This window comes from Marmota flaviventris, chromosome 6, assembly GCF_047511675.1.
Source record: "Marmota flaviventris isolate mMarFla1 chromosome 6, mMarFla1.hap1, whole genome shotgun sequence".
Taxonomy (NCBI): domain Eukaryota; kingdom Metazoa; phylum Chordata; class Mammalia; order Rodentia; family Sciuridae; genus Marmota; species Marmota flaviventris.
This window is the reverse complement of record NC_092503.1, coordinates 102,450,835-102,471,442: the sequence shown is the minus strand read 5'-3', so window position 1 is coordinate 102,471,442 and position 20,608 is coordinate 102,450,835. Positions and strand designations below refer to the sequence as shown.

The 20,608-nt window shown below is 36.1% G+C and overlaps 1 protein-coding gene across 1 annotated transcript in view; it reads right to left on the bottom strand.

Annotated features, from left to right (window-relative positions):
• Positions 1 to 20,608, bottom strand: part of Pkhd1 (PKHD1 ciliary IPT domain containing fibrocystin/polyductin) — a 432,276-nt gene that overhangs the window by 110,847 nt on the left and 300,821 nt on the right. Inside the window, exons 55-59 of the mRNA XM_027938269.2 lie at positions 16,329 to 16,483; positions 14,611 to 14,763; positions 8,041 to 8,916; positions 7,136 to 7,304; positions 5,045 to 5,202 (exon numbers count right to left, since the gene is read on the bottom strand). Of these exons, the coding sequence (XP_027794070.2) occupies positions 5,045 to 5,202; positions 7,136 to 7,304; positions 8,041 to 8,916; positions 14,611 to 14,763; positions 16,329 to 16,483 (1,511 nt within the window). The remainder of the gene's footprint in view (positions 1 to 5,044; positions 5,203 to 7,135; positions 7,305 to 8,040; positions 8,917 to 14,610; positions 14,764 to 16,328; positions 16,484 to 20,608) is intronic.

The window sequence follows — 20,608 nt, the reverse complement described above, 5'->3', positions numbered from 1 at the left end:
TGTCTGCTTGGAGCTTTCTCCAATCCATTGGGCAATCACTCCCCAGCAGGCAGTAGGCTCTTTGCAGAGAATTGACAGAATCCTACCACCTCCTTCCTGAACCTTTAACACAGTCCATAGAAATAGAGAATAAAAAAAACAGTACTTACCAGGGATAGAGGGGTAGAGGGGAGAGGAAATACGTAGATGTAAAACAGTGGACAAACTTACAGATATATAGAGAGAATAAGTCTAGAGACTAATGTACCATATGAGGGCTACAGTTAATAACATTGTATTATAATTAAATTTTTACTAATAATTAATTTTTGGTGCTCTTGCCACAAAAAATAACAAAAAAGGTGAATAACTATCTGAGATGAAGATATGCTAATTTGCTTGACTATAGCAACCATTTCTCTATGCATATCAAAACATCATGGTGTACAACTTAAACATACATAATAAAATTAAATAATTCCATTTTAACAAATTGGAAGCCTGTTAACCTGGCCTACAAAGGAGCTTGCTCCTGTCTACCTGCAACTATTTCTCATTAACTACATGCCATTCACACTGGTCTCCTTTCTACCCACACCCTCAAACTTGCTGAGATCATTCTTATCTCAGAGCCCATGCTCTAACTGGTCCCCATCCCTGGAAATATCTTCCCCTTTCTCAGAGTAGTGACTCCTCACTCTTCCTTCAATTTTTAACTGAAATGTAACTCTATTTCAAATATCTACTTCCATATACCCCCATGCACAATTTTAATTCTCTAGTCTAAAACACTATTTTTTTTAAATCCCTCTTATCTCTACTGTGTTTCGTGTATATATTTCATGATACCATCCTGGTCACTATATGGTTTCCACGTAGAAAGATGCTGGTAGATAGTCAGCAAACAAAAACACATTTTTGGAAGGAAGGAGAATGCCAAATTCAGCACTTAGCACATGAAAGGTGCTCAAGTAATACTAGCTTCTATATTATCTCACTCCTAGCCTTCTTCAGCATGGTTGCTATCAAAACTAAAGCTCTGATTTCTTTCAGTCTCCTCACACCAGCACAGGTCCTTCCCAGGTGTGAACTAGTCTGTGAGGTGATGCCATTCATTTTAGAAGGGGACAAACAGGAAATGATTAAGAAGCCAGAACGGAAAGCCCTGGTATTAATATTCATCTAAGTGAGATATCAATTTCAAGGCTTTGTTTTTTCTAAATGATTCTGGACTTACAGATCTAATCAAAAGAAATTCTTTCTGGAATAAAATGCAAGTAGTTTGCAAAGGATCGCCTGTTTGGGATTAGCTGTCTTGCACTCTATTGCCATGAATTTTTCAAAGTTGGCTGCAAATGCAAACTTGCAGATAAGTATAAAGCAAAATTAACAGTTCACTTTTTCCCCTGGCTACACACCCTGCACTACACAGATAGCAAAACACTGGCACAGCGTTTCTACTAGCTGATCCACATGGGTGGTTTTTGCTCCTGATGCCTGACAGTATGCTTGGGACCCAGTGAGTACAACTTAAATGTGCAAATAAAATCAGTTGTTTCCAAATTCAAAGTAAACCTCAAAGAACAATGGATTCCAAATGGATAGGAGAGATTTGCCAATGAAAGAGATAAAACACATAAGGGTATGACAAACCCAATGACATTAGTTCTAGTGGTCTCCATTTCCACCTGAGTCACAATTCTTTCTCTGGTTGACAGAAGAGCACAGACTGCTCTTTTAAAAATACAAAATACAATTCTCTTAAAATTAAATTTATGCTTTTCTCATCTAATAGATTGTGGACAAAGAGTAGAAAGTATCTAAGAAAGAATAATTTAAAAATGTTAAAGCCTTGCCTTAGAGAAGAAAAGATTTACCCATATTTTGGAAATCAAAGGAAAATACTACAAATCTATTAGTACCTAGAAAGCACCATGATTCAGTGTTGTCTCCTTCATTGAAGGAGGACATGTATTATTTTCCTAATGCACCAAACAGCAAATTCCACTGTGGGAATCCTTGCCATTGGCACCTATAGCAACGTCATCTAATTTTTATAAAGTTTCAAAACATCGGGACCTTAGACAGTTGGTAATACACTGCTTCATATATACACTCAGCCAGTCACATACATATATATACTAGTCCATACCCTGATAGTAAATGGCAGGTAGTAGTATATTACCTTCCAGAGTTTTACCATTGATTGGTGTTTCATAGCCATGGTAGAGAGCTAAGAAAAAACTAGCACACCAGCATTGCAAACAATGGCAACAGCTTATTTGTGCCCAAATAATGAATTGCATATTGGGGTAAGCAACCACCTAAAAAAGTTCATAAAAATGCCCCTATGATTTAAACATGGAGTATTGGATTTATATTTCAGAGTTCTATTTGTAACAGATATTTTCACATCCTTGTTTTTGGCACCCACCTTTGTATATCAAAGTGTGCTACTGCAAAAACCTATGACTTCCTTCTAAGAAAAAAAAAATATTTTCTGGCTACAGGAAAGAGTATATTTGGTCTGTGGTGAGAGAAAGCCCAAGGGCTAGAGAGTCCATATAGCTTGAAGCATCTCTCATTCTATGGCAAGAAGAGGTATAACTTATAAGTGCATCATTAGCTTCCTCAGGACTTGGTTGGGACCATTTGGGGTCATGATCTCCTGGCGTTTCCAGCAGAGTTGAGCTCTAGCTTACACAGTGCTCACTTGCTTGATGACACATCCTTTATTGGCTTTATTTCCCAGTCTCATTTCCCACTTTCCTACTGAAGTTTTCTGGGATTAGCCACATAAACCACTTGATTCTAAGCTTTGCATCTAAACTAGACATTATCTTTAGTCCATTTTCTTTTCTTTTAGGATGAAATTTAATTTTCATTAAACATCATAGGACCCATATCCCTTTTTATTAATTGCACAGAAATATGTCCCTTACCAAATAACAAGTCCAGAAAAGTCCTACAATTCATGGACTTACACATGGGATGGTACAAACACTTGTAAAAATGAGATGATTCTTAAAACCAATAGAAAATCTAACTATAGAAATCTATTTGAGTAGATCTAGCAGTAAATGGAAGAGTAGCTGCCTATTATCTTTATTTTTCTTTTACAACTCTCCACATATTTTTTCTCTCTCTCCATATATATGTACATGTATGTGTGTGTGTGTGTGTGTGTGTATCTGAATTTCATTCTTCTGTGCAAACATGTATTTGCTGGTTATATTCAAAAATATAACCGATATACTGAAATTAATATTTACTCAGCATTTCTACATTCTTAGCATGACTTTAAAACCTATACTATAGTCCACATAGCATGTCACTCTATTGCAAAGATAAGTCTTCACTATACAGAAAGATGCAAGATGAATACAAAAAAAGTATAACTGTTCAAACATGGAATTTTATGGAAATTAAAAGAATTATACCAATATACTAAATGCCAAATTTTATACTGTGACAGTAGTTCAAATGGAAGAAAGATGCAGCCAAGTAAAAAATTTACCTAGAATCTTCTGCATTGCAGACTTCAATATTAGAGATAAATCCATAAGCCAATGACCTGAAGGCCTTAATTTCTTCTGGATGCTCTTGAATGGTTTGGAACAAATACTGTTAACATTCTTCCTGGGTATCCATACCCATTCATTTGATGAGCCAGTCAACCAATATTTGTTGGGCATCATCCCAAATACACATCAGTAAGCCAGACAAAATCCCAGCCCTCATCAAGTTTGTGTTTAAAGGGGCAAAAAAACAGATCAACAATTAAGCAATTATATTTATAATATATTGTCAGGTAATGGGATTCTGACCAAAAAATAATAATAAAAATGCATGCCTAGTGGGACCAGATAATAATGGACAAAATAATTCTCTAGATGAGTGGTTATGGATGGTTTCTCTGAGGAGTCATTATTTGAAAAAAGGGAATCAGTTCTTAAAGAAGAGATAATAAGATGTTCCAAACATAATAGTAGCCAGTACAAATACCCTGAGCTAGGGATAAGTGTTTTACATTAAAGGAAAAATTGCTAAGAAGACCATGATAGGTAAGCAAAGGGGAAGCCATACGTGATGCGAGAATGAGCAGGCAGGAGTCAAATACTCCAACTCTCCTAGGCTGGTCGTTTGGATTTAATTCTGTGTGCATGGAATGCCACTGGAAAGTTAAAAAGATAATTCTGGCTATTGTGTAAAGATTGGACTATGGACTGGTTCTACAAACTGAAAGTTATCACCATTGAACGAATGGTATTTCCATCTTGGTCCTGAGCAAATTTAGGGAAAAGAAGTAAAAGTTCTAAGAACATATAGTCCTGGGACAGTCATACATTCAGAACTTAAAAAGGAGAAGAGTGGTCAGAAAAGAAATTTTTAAAAGAATCAACCAATGAAGCAGGGAGAAAGCAGGAAATATTCTTTAAATATGCCTGCAACAGGTTCCAGATGAATTCAAATGGGAATTCAGAGTCTCACTGTTAGTGGAAATATAAAGACAATGATCTTCCCAGGGATCCAGATATAAAAGTTGTTATGCAAAGTGGCTCTGGTTGTATCAGAAAGAAGAAGGACTTCTGAGCACAGTGCAGTTTAAGGGACACTTGCAGAAAAGGGAGACAAACTTCGTGGTATCTCTTGTACCACCCTGTCCAGAGTGAGAGCCTTCAAGTTCTGACAGAAGAGATAGGTGGGCTCAAAATCCAAAAGGGCTGGTTCAATGCATGCTGTGGAATACTGAATATGAGAGCTGCTTAAACCAGATGACCCAGCCAGAGAGAGGAGTGTTCTTCCACCTATGCACAGACCTGGATGCTGTGCCTGCAACATAGACACAGGTAAACCATACAGGGCACGGCAGTAATGTTATGATACCTCTTAATGACAGCATTTCTGTGATGCATGTGACTTTCATGGTATATTAGCACAGACTCCAACTCTAGAACTCAGTTCCTATGCAGTATATTTTGTTGCCACTAGACCACACAGCCCAACCAGCTCCTTCACACACATGCTAGTACTACCACTGGCATCCTGTGCAGACACAACCAACCTGTGTTATAGAAAGATCCAGTCCATTCTGCCTCAGTTTTAGGAAATACAGAGATTGGTGGAGGCAGACCCAGGGCTCTACCATCCATATCCTTGAAGAGATATTTTCTTGGACTTTCACAATCTGATTCAGGGCAGGTCACTCTTTCCAAATCTCTCCTACGAAGAAAGACAAAAAGCAGCTCTCATTTCATGATAGGCAGCAAGAAGAAAACATTGGGTAGTGCTAAGCTCATATATAATAAGTTCAACAGAATTGTATCATTAATAATATGTTAAGTAGATATGAAATAAAACTTCATAGAAAATAAGTTATTTCCCAGTTACTTGGTCAAGAAGAAAGAGAATTTTATTAACAAAATATTCTGGACATCTGGTTATGTAATATTTATATGAATTATTGAATTTCTAAGAGGCAAGGTATGATACATGCTTCCACTTCTGGTATCTACTGAACACTATAATAATTTCTTCATAGACATTCAGAGTTTTGTAATATTTTAAGATTATATCTATAAATATAACTATATTTAAACTATATACAAACAGTAAAAATAGATAATCTCATTCAAAGATCTATTGGAAAGTACTACTGACAGGTTGGGTAATGTAATGGTGATATAACTATATATTATCCCTGCACTTCTAGAATTTAGTTGAGTAGTATATAAAATAAGTAACAGGTATGTACCTTATAACAGTGAATTATAGATCATTTATTTTACTTTGGCTGATCTACTATTTTTAGGTGCCAGTAGTAAAAATATTAAATATTGATTTATGTCAACAACATGTTGGTATTATAGTACAAAGAATGAAGTATCATGTAATGCTGTGGTTTGAATGATGCTGCTTCTCCAAAATTCATGTTGAAACTTAATCTCAATGCAACTGTATTGAGAAGTATGGCCTTTGGGATATGACTGAGTCATTAGGATAGGGTCTTCATGAATGGGATTTGCACCCTAATAAAAGGGCTCAACATTGAAGACAGACTCTTTGTCCTTCTGTCCACTCTACCAGGGGAGGATATCATATTCCTCCGCTCAGAAGGACGAAGCAGACAGCAGCCCTCACATGATACCAATCATGCTTGTGCCTTGATCTTGTAAGAAATAAATTTCTGGGCTTTACAAATCATCCAGTTTATGATATTTTGTTAAAGGCACACAAACTGACTACAACATGTAGCTTTACAATTATTTCAACCCATAGGTATGAGAAGTGAACAGAAGAAAAATTGGACAATAGAAGGAAACATGGCTATTCACAATGGATTGCATATCTAAGTGCTTAGGTACCTAAAATGGTTCAAGAATGAACATCAAAAAAAAGGGTGGGGGGGACTGGTGTTAGGCCAAACACATAAAGTTTCCAGTTAGGGTGGGATTTTTTAGATTCTTTTCGTAAATTAACGGAGTTTCTCCAGTGTTGTGGGAAAGTACAAGTTATCCATACTCCCTGTCTAATTTTCATATTCTTGAAAAACTTTCAGATCCTGTGTCAAAGAACAGTAGTACCACAGGGTTGAAATGTGAGTATTTGTCTCGAGGTTCAGCTCAAGAATTCTGGGGAGAAGACATAATCTCCTTCTATATTCTTGTGTCTGCACAAAGTCTCTCAAGATCTTTGCCACCTCATAACCAGGATCTCTTTCTGAATACTACTAACACTGTACTACTGCATAAAAGAGTGATGAATTAGAGCAATTTGTTTCCAGTTATTTTGAAAATATTCCAAAAATGTCTCTCTAATTAAGACAAAACTATAAAACAGCATCAATAAATAGTTCTCCTCATCACTTCTACCTCTTTTGTCAGCCAAAGAAAGGCAGATGGTTTAGTCCAAACTCAGGGGGAAGAAAATAACTTCTGCCTAGTTGGAAGAGATATTTCAAAAATCATACAGGAAAGGACAAGAATATAGGAGGGGTAAAGAACTGAGGTCATTAAATCAATGTCCTATTTCATTCTACAGCAACTTATTTCTAGATCTTTGATGATTTCATTTTTTCTAAAAAATAGCTGGGGATGGTTGAAGAATTGCCAGATACTTCAAAAACATGACTTATTCTCAATAATCAAAGTGGTACCTGTGGTGTAATGGAGGAAAGTAGAACTTGTTCTCATCTTTCATCCTGAGCATCCTAGTCCTTTCTGCAATTATTGGGTGCATGATTCCAGGGCTCTCTACATTTGGCAGAATACAAATGTCCAGGTCACCACTAGAGCAACTCTTTACAAAACCAGAAAAGGTGACACCTGGAAAAATTTTAAAAATATACTATAATATTATATCATATAAGTCATCAATCACAAATATGGATTCCACAATGAAATATTCCCATAAATAATGGATATCCCAGAGTCAGTTTAAAGCTATTCAGGATAGGCTCAGGAGTTTCCATAAGTTTTGATATAAAATATCCATAATTTTTAACACATGGACATTGTATGCAGAAGAAAAGAGTATTCTAACACATTAAAGTCTTTAGAATAATACTTTTATCAAAGACTTGATCAAAATCCATTTATTTTACAGAAAAACCAACTGCCAGGTAAACTAAGTGAGTGGGGAGTGTGTACATTAATCCAAAAATGATCTGATATAAGAGGAACTGCACAAATTGTGGTAAAACTATGATTTTAACCTTAGCTACTCATCCCTCTACTAGCAACATCACATGAGGCATAATCCCTGTATCTCAGTTTACTCTATTATATAACAGGATAAATAGCATCTAGCTAAAAGAATTGTCAAATAATCAAGTTAAGTAATTGCTATGAAACCTCTCCAACATGTATAAACCAATTAACTGCAATAACTCACTTTCATTATAAACCACATTGTGGCTATAAAAACAGAAGACTATAATTGGACACAAGCACTAGACTACACTAGACCTTTTGGTTGATATAATTTCAGAATGCTATTTAAAAGTCTATGCACACATGTATGAAACCGTTTGGATTACTTGGATAAGTCCAAACACCCTACCTTCAAGTTTCATGATTCCTGAAACTGAATAGCCATTCCTCACTTTGTGCCATGGCTCCAGAGGCCACTGGTTTGGTTCTGAGGTGAACCCAGGCCACAGGATACCAACGCGGCCTCCTCTAGGATTGGGAGGCGCTCGATCTGTTGATGTCACATTGGCCGAGTAAGGCTTCATTCTGTCCTGAATACAGTCAAAAGAGGAGCTGGTGGCTATAATGACTGAATTCCTAAGCACAATCTGCACATTTCTGATGGATCTCTGTGGAACAGAAGACACATACACTGCTGCCAAAAGACCAATAGCATTGTCTACCAGAGTGATATTCTCCATCTCCACGCTATTCTCCACCTGTATCATCGCACCATAGTCAAAGTTCTTGAAAGCCAGGAAGCCAGTGATACAGGTACAGTTGTCAGGTCCACTTTCCTTAAACACATGAAGACCATGAAGGTTTGAGTGGGCCACGTTGCCAGACCAAAGCACTTGAGAGGAGCACCTGTGTCCTCGTAGGTGAAAGCCAAGTCTCTCTGATCCTGCCACAACATTGCCATGGAGGTAGATATCCTTTGCGCGGTTCACTTTGATTCCTGCCACCCAAATGGCAGACCACACTGACTGTGTCATCAAAACTGCAAGATTATTAGTGAGAGAGTAGGCCTGACCCTCCAAATCAATGCCATGGCCAGCTGTGCCAAACACTATATTGTCGTTTAAAATTATGCCATGACTTGCAGATGCATGAATGCCCCCGCCACAGCTCTGGTGTACCGTAGAAGATATGATCCAGGATCCTGCTGACACATTAGTGAATTCAATGGATGAATGTGATGGTGAGCCAAAATTCTGAATTTCCACATTTAGAAGTTGAAGGACACCTATCAACAAAACACATGTCATCAGGCTTCTTCCTCATAAAATGCAAAAGGAAGATCCACTACAGGGCATCAGAACATGCAGATTTTTTAAATTAAAATGTAGCAGTTTATACACAACAACAGATCTATATTTCACACCATTGAGTCTCACTATCAAAATATGAATCACTAGTAATATCAAATTAATTCATAAAAAGATTCCATGTGCAATCTGAAGTGTCTAGAATAGGATGGGGAGAGAGGAAAGAAAATGTAAGGAAAAGAAAGAGGCTTTGGATTTAGGTATAGCTGGTTTAAAGATTCTGTGCATTTATGGAGGGCTGAGTCAAGGTCCTGGGGAACAATGAAAGGAACATGTGTTCCTGGCTTCTCACCTGAGTCAAATCTCCCTCTCTGTCACAGTGAGTTCAAGTAAAAAGACCACAACCATCTCCACAAAGATATCGTGTATATGATATAATGACCAACCCCTTAAAACACTCCAAACATTTCTTAAGAGAAGTACAAGTGCAAAATTTACTTGTGTCCAACTAATGTCCAGAAATCTAAAATTAAATGTGCTACTTGATGGAAATATAACAGAAACCATAACACACTTTCAAAATAATTCAAAAGACCTTGTGAAATCTTTTCTGTATTCTTGTCCTAACTATACTTTATTTCCTGTTTCGTTTCTATAATAACAAGATTTTCTGCAGCTTTTATATCAGAAGAGAATAGTAAATTATTTAGTCTCTTTGAGGATTTTATTTGTACTGTTTTAAGGAGATATTGTTACCATGGGTAAAAAATATTCACCCAGTACATTGATTTTAAAATATAATGAACATTAATAAGTCAGTGTATATATTCCTGATGACAGGTGAATTCTTATAAATTAATAATGAACTGAATTAGTAACTATAATACATAACTCTAATATAAAGCTTATTATATGCCAGGTCCTATTCTAATTCATGTATATGTCAAATCTTAATTTTTACAAATATCCTATGAGGTCAGTATAGTCATTATCCCCATTTTGCTGATAAGGAAACAGAGGAAAAAAGGTTTAACTGACAAACTAGGACTGGGACTTGGGCATATGCTGCTATACATAATGCTGTGCTATTAACCTAGGCAGCACACTAACCAGAGTGGAAGTTGTGGCGGTACAAAGGGACTAACTTTGGATTGGATTCAGGTAATTGGGCTATAAATGCCAAAAACACATCATGCATTTTTTTGCTAGGTGGGGCACACCTTGGGCCCTCACTCCTTTCTTTGGCTTTTGGAATTTTGAGGTACTGAGTACTGACAAAGGTAAAGTAGAAAGTTATTTCTTCCATTAAAAATTAGGACACTATGCATTTAAAGTTTCAATTTCACTGTTTAAGTAATCGTATTTAAAGCTCAAATGTAGTCCAGCCTAAACCCTTCACTTCTCCCCTGCCTTTTTCACAGATGAAAAGTTAGAACCCTTGAAAATCAGCTTCTGTGAAGAAACAAGCCCTGTGGGAAGGACACAAAGTGATAGACATATGGGTCTCCTTGTGACCAGACAACAGGATTCCAGCATTTCTCAGCTAATACTGCTTGAAGAGGAACTGATAGATGTTATAGAAACATTCACAATGATAAAACATCCAAAACATACTCATCAGGTGATATAGCTTGCCTTGGCACAAAAGGCACCGAATGCAAGAGCAAGTCCACACACAAATAGCTCGTTTTCTATTACAGATGGTAGTTCTAGTGCCTCAGTCAAGGCATCATTTAATTATTTTTAATGGCTTATACTTGTATGATTGTAATTCACAGTTTTAAATTGTTCAAGACCTATTACTTGCATGCAAAGTAACCAATGACTAAAAATTAATCGGTAGCAAATACTTCAAATGTCTTGAGCAATTATATGAAGAATTAAGCAATAATTTCATTCTTAAGTACTTTCCTACTTTTCCTTTTGAATCACAGTTCTGAAAAACTTTCTAGCTAGATGTTATTGGTCAAAAAGAGAAGAGTGATATAGCCTTCCAATTTAAAGTAGGAATTGTCCTGGCCTGCTTTGCAGTCCTATAACCATTCAACCCCTATGGGTGGCCTCCCTGACCTACCCCTGCAAATTCTACCTCATCCAGGCTCTGGTGTGTTTAGGGATGGGCTGGGGTGGGGGTGCTGATATTTTAATTTTTAATATTATAATTTATACATAGCAGTTAGCCTCATTTTGACAAAATCATGCATGCAAGTAATTTGATTTTAATCCCCATTCCCCATCCTTGCTTTCCTTCCCTCCTCACTTCCCTATTATCCTCCTTCTACTTGACTGATATTCTTTTTGCTTCTTTATTTATTTATTGTTAATTGGTACTTTCTACATATGCATAAAGGTAAAATTTCCTTTGGTACACTTATATATGTATATAACATGATTTTCTTAGTGTTTTAGTCTTTTGTGTGTGTGTGTGTGTGTGCTGCTGTGACTAAAGGACCCAACCAGCGCAATTATTTGAGGGATCACGGTTTCAGAGGTCTTAGTCCTTAGAAGGCCAGCTCCATTTCTTGGGCTAATGGTGAGGCTGAACATCATAGCAGGAAAGTGTGGCTGAAGGAAGCAGCTCACATCACGGTGGTCAGGAAGCAGAGAGTTCTCCCCATGCCAGATACAAATTTATACCCAAAGCCACGCCCCAATTTCTACATCCTCCAGCCACACCCTACCACTTCAGTTACACATAGTTAATCCCTATCCTGGTTAAACCACTTATTGTGTTAAGACTCTTACAACTCAAATCATTTCTCCTCTGAACCTTCTTGCACTGCCTCACATGTAAGCTTTTGGGGACACTTCACAGATTCATTCCACAATTCCTCCACTTTCCCATCCTTCCTCCCTTTCTTTTCTTTTCTACCTTCTATTCCACTAATCTTTTCTATGTATTTATATCTTATTCCTACCACCATCTGACTCCTTTCCCTTGTTTTGCTTTAGCTTCCACATATGAGAGAAAACATTTGACCCTTGATTTTCCAAGTCTGGCTTATTTCACTTAGCATGATGTTCTCCATTTCCATCCATTTACTGACAAATGCCATTATTTCATTCTTCATTGTGAGATTAAAACTCCATTATGTTAAATATACCATATATAATTTTTTTATATTTTTTATTTTGAGACAAAATCTCATCAAATTGCTTAGGGCCTTGCTAAGTTGCTGAGGCTGGCTTTGAACTTGGTATTCTCCTGCTTCCCTTCAAGCAGCTGAGATTAGAGGTGTGTGCACAGCACCTGGCTATGCATCAAGTTTTCTTGATCCACTCATCTACTGACAGGCATCTGGGCTGATTCCATAATTTGGTTATTGTGAATTTTGATGCTACAAACATTTAAGAGACTATATCACTATGGTATACTGATTTTAGTTCTTTTGGATAAATGCCAATGATTGAGACAGATGGATCATATGGCAGTTTCATTCCTAGTTTTTTAAGGAATCTCTATATTGCTTTCTAGACCTATTGTACTAATTTGCAGTCCCACCAATAAAGTACAAGTGTACCTTTATTCCCACATTCTCATCAGCATTTATTATTATTATTTGTATTTGTGTTCTTGATAATTGTCATTCTGATTAAAGTGAGATGAATTCTTAGTACAGTTTTGATTTTTATTTTCCTGATCATCAAGGTTTCTTAATGTAGAAAGATAACCTGTGTTGTAATCTGGAACAGAAATGGATATGGGTGAAAAAACAGGTGAAATAAGAAAAATGTCTTGAGTTTGATTAATATTAATATGCCAAAGTTGATTTCTTAGTTTTCACAAATGTACCAGTGTTATGTCAGATATTAACAGTAAAGTAAACTGGGTGAAAAAATTATTGGGGTTCCTCATACTATCTTTATAACTTTGTTAAAACCCCCAAATTATTACAGAATTAAGTTCTTATTTAATAAGGACTTAAGAGTAAGGTTTGAATCTGCCACTTACTAATTAAATGACTTTTATTACTCTTCATTAATTTTATCTGTTCATATTTAATAAGTACCTAATACATGGCAGTCACCATACTAGGAGAGCAGAAATGAAAGACCCAACCTTACCCTCTAGGAATTCACAAGCTTATTAAGGAGTTATACAAATAAATAGGAAATTGAATTACATACTGTTTCCTACTATAGGAAGATAACATGTCTCTCTCACAAAACTATTAGGATTAAATAAGAACAAAGTTTCCACTGGGTGAAAACCAGCATGCTTCCTATAAGAATTTAATATAGTTTCTCTTTATCGCCTTGGCGATACTTTAGAAAGCCCTAAATGAGTAAAGTAAGAGGTTTAGATAAGTCTTGATGCTAGTTCTGCTCATGCCTCATGCTCAGCTAAAACCTTATGTTCGGTCTTCTCTCCTGTTCCAGGTCCATGCTCCAGCCTGGCCTACAGTCTCAATTAACGGAGGTCCTATCTTGTCCCTTTCCTATTCTCCATATTCATAACATCAAATGTCTCATTTCTACATGACCAGAACCCAGCCTTTGTCTCAGTCTTCTAGAGCAGGATTTCTCATCCTCCACATTATTGACATTTGACCCAGATGGGTGACTGTCTTGTGCATTGTAGGAAATTACAGGATATACCTACTTGACGCTGGAAATGCCCAACTTGTGACAAATAAAATTGACTGGGCTGGGGTCGTGGCTCAGTGGTAGAGCACTTGCCTCACATGTGTGAGGCACTGGGTTCAATTCTCAGCACCACATATAAATAAATAAATAAAGGCCCATCAACAACTAAAAAAAAAGGTTTTTAATAAATAAATAAATAAATAAATAAATAAATAAAATTGACTACAAATACTGCCAATTGCCTCCTAGGGGTCAAAAAAAAATCACCTCTGGCAAGACTTTATGGAACTAGAACTTGTGGAGAGAAAACTTGTTCTATGGACCAGAAATCCTGAATCTGTAATTTAGAGTTCAAATATTGCCTTTTGCCAAATTGGTGAGACAGATGCATCAACAGAAGGTCCCATGATGAACATATTTGGAAAGTGGCTAGATCCTTTATTACAGACTTTCTCTGAGATTTCATTATATTTATGTTCGTAGCAACTTTCCAAAATGGAACCACAAAGATAGCCTTTCCCAAACTTTGGGAGCGACTTTGGAATGTTTAAGAAGCACAAGTTTAAGTTTAAGAAACGAGGTCCTAATCAAACAATTTTGCAACATTCCAAAAGGGCTAAAGCTTGAATAAAAAAGAAAGATTGAATTGATCCTTAAAGCAGTGGAAAATATGGAAATCATTTTTATTTAAATTTAAGCCATTAATTTATAGCATGAGCTGATGTCTGCCATCAGATATAGCATGCTACTGGGAACAAGTAATAGAAATTCAGGAAAGATATAAAATTCAAATGGTCATTAAATCATCTATAATTTCAAAGCAGAGGAAATTTCACATCTGCTGAAGATTTTTTTTTTTTGAGGTAAAAATGTGCATATGTGCTGATCTCTGGTATATTATTTTAACATCACATTGATAATTAAGCACAGATTAGGACTGAAAATTCATAGCTTTTTAGAGGACAAAGGAACATCTAATTTGAACATTCTGTATTGTAAGTGAAAATTCTCACAGTTAGAATTTCTGAGTGTCCCAGATAAATAGGTCCCAAGTGGTAATGGTTAGTAACTTAAATTTCATTTACCTGAAAATTCTTCCCTGCTAGACTTCCTGAAGGACCCCACAAGTAGTCTCCCCTTACACAATGTGTCAGACTGAATTCGTATATTTCGGGTCAACAGTCCAACCTCAGCAGCCAAATGGATGTGTTGGCCATCTTCCGTGACGTGGACACTTCCTGGGGCAAAAGGAGTTGGGAAGAAAAAATAAAAAACATTTAAAAACCTATTTTGGAAATGGCTAGCTGGGGACCCAGTGCATCTCACAAATGAAAACACTTCTTTCCCCTCGGAAGTCCTACCAACATTAAGGTCTACTTTTCCTCGGGCATTCTTCACAAATGTCAGCTGAGAAATGAAAAATCTGTTCACTTGTCTCTCTTTGGGATCAGAGTAAGTGTTTGAGTGAGAATTCATCTCTTCTCAATAACTGTGGGGACCAGAACAGGCCACTGGTACAGAGAAATCAAGGCAGACCTGTCCAATTAGCAGGTTTCCAGCTCCCTTCCTTAAATCGCCATTGTGAGATGCTGTATATCATCCACCAACTTCTTCCAGGAGAGTAAGGAATCGCAGATCAGCCCAGGCAGTGACAGAGCACAAGCTGCAAGGTATTAGAGTAAAGCAAAAAGAGAAGCAGCACGCTCTCACGGCAAGTCTCAGGCTTTCCACTTCTTGAACAAGCTCCTACAGCATGGGATGGAAGGATGGAAGGACCTACTGGCCAGTCTCATGGCCTCCATTGCCATTTTACTTTGGCTTTTATGAGCAAAGATTGCTGATGATTTCTCTTTACTTTGCTACGTTTTTTTTTGTTTTTGTTTTTGTTTTTTAAAGAAATCAATCCAGGCATGGTAGCACAGGCTGCTCAGGAGGCTGAGGCTCAAGGATCACTTGAGCCTAGAAGTGTGAGACCAACCTGGGCACCATAGTGAGACCCTCATCTCAACAAAAATAGACAGAGAGAAAGAAAGAGAGGGGGGCGGAATTAATCCTTGAAATTATGACTTAGAAGTAGTTTCAGACAGTGTTGGTGGAAACATATAATTCCCTCTTACATATATAATACAAAAAAATTATCTAACCCTTTTATTTTCATATTTTGTCACTAAATAGCTATATCTCCTGAGGTGGATTTATTTAATAGAACAGGAAGATTATACTTGTTTATTATTTATATAGAGTACATTTGTACTATGTATAGAATATAAAAATATTAAGTATTTTTACAAAAAGATATTGTAAGTTTTTCTCCTTTTTTAGTCTTAGTAGCAGCAGCAATCAATATATAATATGTATTTGGTGTCAGGAAGGATACATTTCTAAGTATGGAAAATGAAGTAATTGTTGACAATAACTAGCATATTCTATGGGATTACGAATTCAATGTGCCAGGAAATTAACTGGAAAGTTAGTGTCTATGACTTTTATTCTGGCTTAGCCACAAAACTGCTCAGTGACCTTGAACAAGATTCTCAAAGCTTCTACTCTTAGACTTGTCATTATGAATTAAAAAAAAAAAAAAAAAAAAAAAAAAAAAAAAAAAAAAAACCTCCCTTATATCTAAGTATTCTTTAACAACTAAAATGAATGAAGAAATAAAGATAAAGTCTTCTGGGGTAAGTCCAGGGCAGCAATAAAGGCATATCCTTTCCTTTGAATGGCAACCAGATGAAAGATCCATAGGCAGGTGTCTGAGCACCTGACGCATTCACTTCCTTCAACCAACAAACCAGAGCTTTACCAGTGTGCTGGTATTTGAGGCGTTCGTGGATCCTGACATGATGACCCTTGACTTCTTTCACAGTGAGGACCTCTGCTTCATGAGGCTCATAAGAAGTGGAGCTAAGGACCAATTTGTCATAGGGTTGCCAGTCCACAGCATCTTCTACTATAATTCTGTAACAGCATAAAGATGGTGTCAAATATATGAGTAGTGCAACAGAGATCAGCTAATTCTACAGAGAGCAAAGGAAATCCCAGCAAATGACAAATCCTTCAAGGAAACTGAGAAGGAAACAAGAAGACAAGGAAAAAGGCATTTGCGTACATTTTAATCCCAATGGAGTCCAGTTTCTGACTTGTTTATGTACACATTACAGGGATGCAAAGATATTCTATAGCCATGAAGTTCAAGGCAAAGGAATATAAAACAGTATGCATTCCAGAGCACAGTGTGTGCATCTTCATGTGGTCTTCTATAATAGCAATCTTCCTTATTGATTGGGAAACAGAATGATAAATAAACAAATCTTTCCTCAACTTTTCTGAAAAACTGTGTTGCATTTTTGGACAATTTATCATGCATTAACCCTTAAAGCTTCATGGTCAGACAGATACAAGTGTGAGTCTTAAAGGTGCCAGTTTCTACTGCATGACACTGACCAGTCTGTCACACTGCCAAGCTTTTCCTGGTGAATATGGCTGCTTTATTCTCCATTCACAGTCTTTACCAATTCCAACAGTGTAAATTTGTTTTAATGTCCCTTCCTCTTTAACTAATGCCCAAATCTTAGCAAGCTTTGCCCCCCAGATGCTTTCCTATCAATGAATGCTCATCTAGGCACAGGGTACACATGCAAGCCATTCAATCATGCAAAATATGCTGAGAGAACCACTGCTCTATAGACACTATAGAGGTCCTACAGACACAACAGTAAAAAAAAAAAAAAAAAAAAAAAAACTATATGTCATGTGTATTTAAAATAATAGCTTAGAGATTTTTCTACCGTAGGGGTGGAGGATTAGCTGACCATTTATGTGCCAATAACATGAGTCTCTTATGAACCAAAGATTGTAATTAATTCAAACCTGTGCACCTTAAGTTAGGAAAAAAAAGAAATATAAAATGGGAATACAGCAAATTCATGCAATTTTAATGAAAGAAATCAGGGTATTACTTCTGTTCCTGATTTTCTATGATTTCTAAGGAAACGCAGTAACAGAATACTAAAATGAATGCTAACTTTAAAAAGCAAGGAGACCATGATTCAAAGATATAGCAAAATTCAAATTAGGTAACTGAATGGAGTCAGAGAATGAGTTGGTACAAAGGAGAACCTGATCACGCCCAAAATTCTTTACACTAAATAACATTACTTCACCTAATTCTTAGTTCTTCACTTGTTAAATTGTAAGGGAAAAAAACCCACACTACTCCCACATTTCATAATATATCATAGTAATCATGAAATAATAAAAAAACTGGTAAATACACTGGAGACTATATATTCATTTTAAAAATACATTACTATAGGAGTGTACAAAATTGCAAAGAATTTTGCTCATGAGGCATTGATTAAAAAGCAGGATATAAAACAACATGCCTCATTTAAAAACAAACAAAAAACATAATACATGCATACCAAATAGAAGATAGGAAAAATACATGTTAAAATATTAGCCCACCTATGAGCAATGAATTTATTCATGATTTTTACTTAAATCTAAATTTTTTAACTTAGCAGGAAGTACATTACAGTAAGAAAAAATACTTAAAATCACACCAAAGTCAATTAATAACAAAAAATCAGTCTTTTCTCCCATAATCTGTATTAGGTAATCTTTTTTATTATTTGTGTTGCTGAATAAAGCTCTTCAGGAAATAGATCACCATAATAGTGTAAAAAGATCCTTATAAATGAGATTAAATTTCTCCCACATGGAACACAGGGAGTTTTGAGAGCAGTGTATGAGGTGATACACATCATTATACATATATCAAAATTCATAGAACATAAAATTCCAAGTGAACTCCTATGTAAGCTTGAAAAAAAAAATACTCAGTCACTAACTCTTTTATATAAGTCCTCTACTCCAGTAAGAGGAGCTTACTTTCCCTTTTAGTTCACTCATCCTAAAATTCTACTTTGTTTCAAGAAGTCTTCCCTGGGAGTCTGAATGCTCAGCCTTTTCTGTACCATCAAAAAGTTCACATAATACTAGTGCCTTGTTCTCATTTCTTCTGTGTCTATCTAACTTTAGTATTTTAGTTACTGTTTATGAAAAGATGACCATCTAGATGTGCACATCCCATAGCATCTAATAATGCACTAGGGAAAGAGTACATGGAATTATTAAAACTATTAGTCCAAACATTACATTAAAAACACGAATGAGCTTAATCTGACCTTTTCCATGAAGGTTTCAAAACCTTATAAGATCATGGAAAATAAATTTCTCCTCTATACTACCTGGAGATTTGGAATTCTATATGTCACAAGAACAACACAAAGGTGTTAAAAGCACATCGTCCCTTCCATTTCTAATGTGTCTATATAGTAACAGTGGTACTTCAGGGAAAACTGTGGTCCCAGTATCAGTTTTCCTTCAATTTCAACAGCCACTGTTACTAGTCCCAGTCTTCTACCATTTTGGTTATCCTTCAGTCATTTCAAGAAATCCTAACTTGATAACTATAAATTTTTTAAAAATGCAGCTATATTTTATGCTTCTGATTAATTCTAGTGAGAGTCCTGCAGCTATAGGGAAGAGGAGAAACTTGCCTGTTCTGAGAAAAACATACTTGAAACAATAAACAAACAAAGATCAAAAGACCTGTTTGAAAAATAATTGGATACAAATGGGAACCATATGGAAAGAGAAAGGAAACTATGAATAATCACTTAGGAAGTCTCCTGAAAGATAACTTTTTAGAAATATCAACAAAATATCAGCAGTTTCCTTTATTTTGGCATTAATATTTAACCTAGTTCTGGGAAAATATAATGCCTATTAATCAAAAATATAGTACTTATTTAGTTACAGAGAACAAAAAGTATATGCAAATTTGATTTAAAGGTTCTTGCAACCATGTATAAAACATTCATAAATAAACACCTACAAGTTAAATTTTAAACTACGCTTTGGGAGATCTTAATGATAATAGCTGCATTTGACCCCAGGCTCAGAGTATAGCGATCCAAAAATATTTTCCCCCAAGAAATAGCAATGGCCACCGACTTCTGAGCTCTATTAACACTGAATCTTTTTATTTTCTAACTCCAGCTTAATTTTTTTTGTCAGTAACATTGAAATATAATGAGGAATCTAAAACTGCATTAGACTATGCTGAGTATTAAAGAAATAGAGTCCTATAATGATGTTAAAAAGAACTCAACAACTATAATAGCTATAGTAGATATCAATTATTTGTCTACCTGACCTCCTTCTTCCCTCATTCCAGGAAATCCATCACACCTCTTCTGAGAACTGTTCCTTTCAGCCACCCTATTACTTAAGTGGCTCTAGTGAGAGCTATAGATTAAAGTCACATAAAGCTCTCACCAGGGCTAGGAATGTTTGCTAAAATCTCTCCCCTGAACTCTTGAATGAAACTGAGGGAAGAGTAATGTCTTCTCTGGTAGTATAGCTGAAAAAAACCCCAACAGCTCTGAGTTTGCTTGCAGCCTACAAAAGTGGGAATACTACTATTCAGTAGGAAAACTGTGGCTGAAATAGAAAAATGCAAAAATGGAGAAGGAGGGAGTGAAGGTAGTAGAATTCCCCAAGTGGATTAAGAAGAGTTAGTTTTACTTTAACCTCCACCTAAAATAACCCTGATTTCTACACTAGCTACCCTGTCTTGTGCCAGAAACTGGGCTAAAAATTTCACATACACTAATTCACTTAGTCCTTACAATTATTATATAAGCTAGGTATTATTGCTCTCATAATTAAAGAAAAAGAAACTGGTTAGAGGGATAAATGCCTAAAGTTAGACATTTAATTCACTGAACAATTACAATTATTTTACTTTGCTTGACCACAAAGATCAAACTGTTTGTTATTGTCAAATACTATTGCTAATTTACTTTCCAAACTCATACGCATTTCTCCTGCATGGAGAGAGTAGGTCATTTAAGTAAAGACAGAGAAGTTTATTGAACTAGAGGGAATCATCTTCTTTTAAAGGTTACACATGTGGCCCAGATTTGCTAATAAGTGAATAAAGCTACTAACTCTATATCATTTGTTGTTGTTGTTTTCTTTTTGAGAGGAAGAATTCCATAGAGTTAGCCAGAC